General features: G+C 42.4%; 1 protein-coding gene across 2 annotated transcripts in view; it reads left to right on the forward strand.

Annotated features, from left to right (window-relative positions):
* The window catches only part of INTS10 (integrator complex subunit 10), a 35,546-nt gene that overhangs the window by 14,629 nt on the left and 14,693 nt on the right, over window positions 1–6,224 (forward strand). For both annotated transcript variants that reach the window (XM_018576858.1, XM_018576859.1), the window contains exons 9-13: window positions 31–164; window positions 1,367–1,517; window positions 3,312–3,394; window positions 3,513–3,668; window positions 4,755–4,863. In XM_018576858.1, the coding sequence (XP_018432360.1) occupies window positions 31–164; window positions 1,367–1,517; window positions 3,312–3,394; window positions 3,513–3,668; window positions 4,755–4,863 (633 nt within the window). The remainder of the gene's footprint in view (window positions 1–30; window positions 165–1,366; window positions 1,518–3,311; window positions 3,395–3,512; window positions 3,669–4,754; window positions 4,864–6,224) is intronic.

Here is a 6,224-nt window from a genome sequence, read left to right on the forward strand (position 1 = left end):
TTGTTAAATGGAATGTCTTTTCTTCCAAAGGACCAAACACTCCAAGCCAAGTACCCATTGTCCTCCTAGAAGACATTCCAAATGTTTTCAGTGAAGTTGAAGTCGGTTCTGGCAAGCACATTCACAAAAGAAGGAAACTTGCAGAGAGCAGAGAAAAGACAATGGTATTTCTTGCAGATATGTATATAGATAACTCAGCAACATAACAGATATTCACAGAAAACATCCATTTAGGTAGCAATTTGCTACTTTGCTTATATAATATCACGTTATAGGCTTAATTCACTAAACTTTTTGGGGTCATGACCGCAAATCAGGAGCAAAGTAAATGAGCGTGTGGCCTACTACAGCTTCTTGTATTTTAATTCTGATTATCCAGGATGCTCAGTGTGTTACTATTAGCTGTTTATATGGATATGTAATAGGGATATCACAGTAGGCTCGTGGGAAGGGACGGTTATAAAAAAACATTTTTTTTTAAATAGCATTTTATATTGCGGAGGGTGGACGTCTAAGCAGGGAGCTAAAGTGGACCTGGGCAGCTTTAATGAACAACTATTAATAAAAGGTACTTATTCAGTATGACGGTTTCTGAAAACAGATAACAGTAACACACTGAGCATCCTGGATCAGCAGAATTAAAGCTGTAGCAGGCCACACACATTTACTTTGCTCCTGATTTGCGGTCACGACCCTAAAAATGTTAGTGAATTAAGCCTATAACTGCAGGATCAGGGCACAGAGCAGCTGGTGGCGAGTCTGGCCCTGCATCATAAGGGGGGTGGCTGTAGAATCATGAAAAGACTACCAGCTCCTGATGACATCAGAGAAGTAGACAGCGGTCATGGGAGATGGATTGGGACGCTGGATTTGCTGGGTAGATGAGTATGTTTTCTGGTGCGAATCCAGCATAACAGGTAAGAGGGGATAGGGAATAAAAAGTGGGTAAAGTGACAATAAACTCAGAAGTAAAATTTAAAAAAAACTGCATTCAAATACCTTAAATATTAACAAAAATGTAACTTATTTGAGGATCTACAGCTGACTGATACACAAATAAGATACATTTTTGTTATAAGGTAAGGTACTTTGTTAAAGTGGAACTTTTTTATTTACCTATAAAATATATTAATAATATATATTTGCAGTAAGTTTCAATAGTAATATTTGCAGAAATCCGTTTTCTTTATACATTTTACAATTACTAAAAAGTTTAGCTCTGAGAAGTTTCCTCTGCTCTTTGCACTGACGTGTAAAAGAACACCTTTTGTTGTTGTGTACCCTTGGAAAGGTGTTACTTGGTCATTATGTGATGGTCTGTTTTTCTTATAAATTCAGTGCATACATCTTTAATGTAAATTCACAGAGCTCGGATGATGAAGATCTGTCTGGGAAAAGTCGAAGTCGCCCTATTGTTAATAAAAGTGATCTTCCTAACCATAATGAAGTACTTGAAAGCTTTAAAATGGCAAGAGAATGTTGGGACCTCCTTCATTCTTCAGATGCCTTTGACAAAGGTACGTAACTCCTTCAGTTTTTGTATAGTATTTGTCTTTTTAGTACGTGCCTACTAAAGCATAAGTGCATCTTTAACCACTTGAAGACCAGGGTGTTAAACCCCCTTCCTGGCCAGGCCATTTATCAATATTCAGTGATGAGGTACCTTGGCTGACATTTATTCAGTGATACAACGCTGTACTGAAATGAATTGTATTTTTTTTGGAACAGACAGAGCTTTCTTTCGGTAGTATTTAATCACCACTGGGGTTTTTTATTTGTTACTATATAAAAGAAAAGGTGCTAAAAAGTTTGAAAAAAAAGTTTCCCCTACTTATATTGCAAATAAATAATCTTTCTTCATACATTTAGGCCAAAATGTATTCTGCTACATTTCTTTGGTCACATCGGGTACATAGATACCAAACATGTCACGTGTTTCAGTTTGTATGTGCGTGTACATGGGGGGTGGGGGGACCCATTTTCTTTATATGTAACTTTATTTTTTTTACTTTTTGCATTTTTGTTTATTTTACACCTAACTTTATCACATAGGGAGCTGATAAGCCTTCTATGTGATAGCACAGATACAGTGACAGGGTCTATTTATGGAGATATCAGGGGTCTATTAGACCCCTAATGTCACCTAGGAACCCCCAAGAATTTAAAGAAGCAGAGATCTTATTCTTCTCCGGCTACAGCAGCCAGAGAAATGACACACTGAAACCAGAAATGATGTAATACTGGTTGCCACTGGAAGTGTGTTGATCTTCCTCTGATCAAGGTACCAGTCCCAAGCTTGCACAGGGGACAGATGAGCCCAGGATAGCTGGCAGCGTTAGGGGCCTATAGCCGCCTGAGCAGTTGTATGCAACAGCCCTCGCCGGCTGTTTAAAGTTTATCTAAAGGCTTGAGTGTTTCTTATTGCATTCTCTGCATTAAGGCAAAAAACATCCAGAACATTTCTAAACCCCCTGTCCCCTCAACACTTACCTGCAGCCGCTTGTGTCCTCCGCTGCGACCGGAAAGATACCCTGGGTTCCCTGAACTTCCTGGTTGTGGGGAAGGGTACTGAGGGCAGAGGAGCCTTAGGCTCCTTCTGCCATCAGTCACACTGTGACCAAGAGTGGGGGCCTGGCTGGTCACACACTGTGTGTGTCTATAGATGCACACAGCTAAATGAGGGCATGGCTGTGAGCGTGCACGCACAAGTGCCTCCACAGCAGCCGGCTAGCTGATGGAGGCGCCCATACGGGGAGTGGGGCTAGGGGTTTGGATACCACTAGAGAACGAGGAAATAAAAAAAAAGTTGTTTAAAGTAAGTCTGACCTCCATAAAAAAAGTTTAAAAACACCCCGAAGGTTTAATATCACTTTAAAATGTTCAAAATTTCCTGCTCGCACGCTAGCTAAGCTCGCAGCTAAGGACGTTTCTAAACAATCACCCACCCGCCGCCAAGAGTGAGCCGTCCGGCTGTTTAATTATAACTGCCGGACGGCAAGTGGTTAATTGCAAACATTCAATGTCATTGTAAGTTAATTTATATCCACTTGATCACTAATAGTAATTTATTACTTTAATTGTAAGAAGAAGTTTTGGGTTCATTTCAGTTCATTTGTTTCTAATGTATGCATTTAAAAAAAAAAAACATTTTATGACGATGTGCCTTTTGGTACATACTCGCCAACATTCCTAAAGCTGTGTGGTGCCTTTACACAATGCAGTTTAAGCTTGTTTTTAAAAGTAACAAGGTTTTCACTTAACTACTGCAGAAAACATGTACAGTGTAATCCTTTGTTTACTTGTTCTGTTAGAGTTCTCCAGAATTTGCTTACCATGGAAGACAGACACCTGGCTGTGGTTAAGGATCTTCCTCACAGATATGGTTATTTATCAGGTAGGTGATTTCATTCTGAAGCAAGAATAGACCTATTTCTAGGCACCGGAGAATCCAGTATGACCAACAGTGAAGGATGCACCCCAGATGTATTTGTCTCTTGAATTATTCTATATAGGGGCAACATAAGAAAGCCATCAACAGTCTTCACCTCTTGGCAGCTCTGCAGGGACCTCACTCACCATCACAGCAGATCTTGAGTCAAGGAAGCCTGGAACAGCAGAGGTCACTAATCCAGCTCTCTGCTTGCCATTTTGCCCTTGGTGAATATAAGGTAGATGCTCATTTCTCATTGTCTTTTTTTAATATGAAGTTTTCCCCTGAATAGTACTATTAAATCTGTTTTTGACTTCTAAGCAGTTTACATTACAGACCTATTAGGTGGACTCTTACTCATTTGTAACAATAAAGCTGACGTTTAGTCTGCTCATATTTTGCCTTATCTGGTTCTTTCTTTTACTCCCTAAGTAGCATGATAATTACATTTTTAAATTAGACTTTTCCATTCAAACCCGTGAGGTTGTTACCTGGTCTCTATGCTTGTCTGTGGAATGCAGATAGATCATGGCTGGTGGGAGGGGCCAGCCGGATGCTATACATAGCTTCCTGAAAATATCACAACACCCTATCTCAGTACTTCTCTTAAGAGCCCTCAGCCCAGTGGGTTGGCTCTTGGGAAGTGTAGTGCAAATATTGAAAGGATGGGGGGGGACGGGACCGATCGGCACCCCATACACGCGATCCGCCGGCTCTACAGCCGGCGGATCGCTTGTATGGTGACAGGCATCGCTGCCTGTTTTTAAATTTCGGCCATTTCCCACTCGCGCGCGCCCCCTCAGATCTAGAGAGCTCGGGCCGGCCGTTTTTTTACTACGGCCGGCCCGGAGGTGGTTAATGGGAGGGTGTCAGTGTTCCTAGGCAGGCTGCATTTGTTCTAGGTAATACTCACATGTGATGGTGAGCCTGATTGAAAGAACTAAAATAAAATGAATGACTGGGAAAGACCAGGAACAGTAAGGCTGAGGAGGCAAGGACTAGGTGATACTGGGTTGTACTCCAGCCAGAAAATGAGGTGAGCTCTATCTGACTTGCTTCAGTTTCTAATGCAACCTGTGAGAACCTTGGTGTGCTGTGAAATCAGGGTATGCCATTTCAGTACAGGAGAGGAGCATCTACAACTGTGCAAGACTGAAGGTAAGGCTGCATTTCGGCTTTAACGCTACTGTTCCACTACCCAAGTAAAATAATGGCATTCTGGGATATATGGCTGTATGTGGTTTCTGTAGATGTCAGATATAGATGTCAACTCACTGTTGCTTGAATCTTTCCAGCAGACTAAACTTTCTTATTCTTTCCACAGCTCACATGTGAGAAGGTTTTGGAACTGATGAATTTCATTGTGCCCCCACCTCAGGAGACTTCTAAACCAAGAGAGGAACAGTCCAAAGTCAAACCTAAATTTAGAAAAGGTTTGTATGCACGTGTTCATATTTTCAACCCCTTTTTACATGTGTAGTGTGCTGCGGTGCATTATCACATGCATGCTAACCTTCTGTCATTTACACCTGAACCTGCATTGTGTTAAAGGAGAACTATGGGGTCAGTGCTTTTCCCCATAGTTCTCCAAAGGGTAACGGGAGGACACAAACTAGCGTCCTCCCGTCACCCAAAGCTCAGTATACCGCGAGCTACAGCTCGCGGCATACATAGTTACATAGTATTTGAGGTTGAATAAAGACACATGTCCATCAAGTCCAACCTATTGTGTGTGTGTGTGTGTGTGTGTAAAGATCCCCGAGTCATCTCGTTTTTAGGAGTACTTGTACCCCTGTATATTACCGTTTCTCAGGAAATCGTCCAAAAGCTTCTTGAACGATTCCACACTATTAGCTGAAATCACTGCTTGTGGCAACGAGTTCCAGACCCTAACCGCGCGAACTGAGAAGAACCCCCTTCGCCCCTTGTGTTTGAATTTTTTTTCTACCAGTTTCAGGTGGTGTCCTCTAGTCTTTGTTACGGAATTAATCTTGAAGAGTTTGTTGCTAATGTCGCTATGACTATAGAACATTTTGTACATGAAAATCATGTCCCCCCTTAATCTCCTTAGTTCCAGCGTGAACATATTTAAATTTAGTAACCGTGTCTCATAGCTCTGGTCCTCCATCCCTTTGATGAGTTTGGTCGCCCTTCGCTGGACTTTCTCCAGTTCAAGGACATCCCCTCTGTGTACCGGTGCCCAAAACTGCACCGCATACTCCAGGTGAGGCCGAACCATTGATGTGTAGAGTGGCAAAATTATAGACTTATCCCTGCAAAACATTCCCTTCTTGATGCAGGACAGGACTCTACTAGCTTTGCTCACCGCAACCTGGCACTGTAATCTATTATTGAGTTTATGGTCTACAGTGACCCCCAAATCTTTCTCCATTTCAGACTTCCCTAGCAGCATACCCATTATTGTATAACCCATTTGCTTGTTTTTTAACCCAAAGTGCATAACCTTGCATTTATCCACATTAAACCTCATCTGCCATAAAGTTGCTCACTCCCCTATTCTATCCAGGTCCTCTTGTAATGTTATACTATCTTGGTTTGTTTCTATAACCCTCCCAATTTTGGTATCGTCAGCAAACACTGAGATATCGCTGTGTAATCCGTCCCCGAGACGGAGACGCAGCAGCCGAAACGGATCCCGACAATTATGTCTGGATCCACCCAGCTGTCTGAGTGACAGCTGGCTCTGCCTATTTAGAGGCAGAGCCAGCTGTACCTACCCCCTCCGTCAGTCAGCGCTGGAGGATCGGACAGGGGCGGGGGGGGGGGGGGAGCC

The sequence above is a fragment of the Nanorana parkeri genome, unplaced genomic scaffold (assembly GCF_000935625.1).
Source record: "Nanorana parkeri isolate BGI_ZX_2015 unplaced genomic scaffold, ASM93562v1 scaffold78, whole genome shotgun sequence".
Taxonomy (NCBI): Eukaryota; Metazoa; Chordata; class Amphibia; order Anura; family Dicroglossidae; genus Nanorana; species Nanorana parkeri.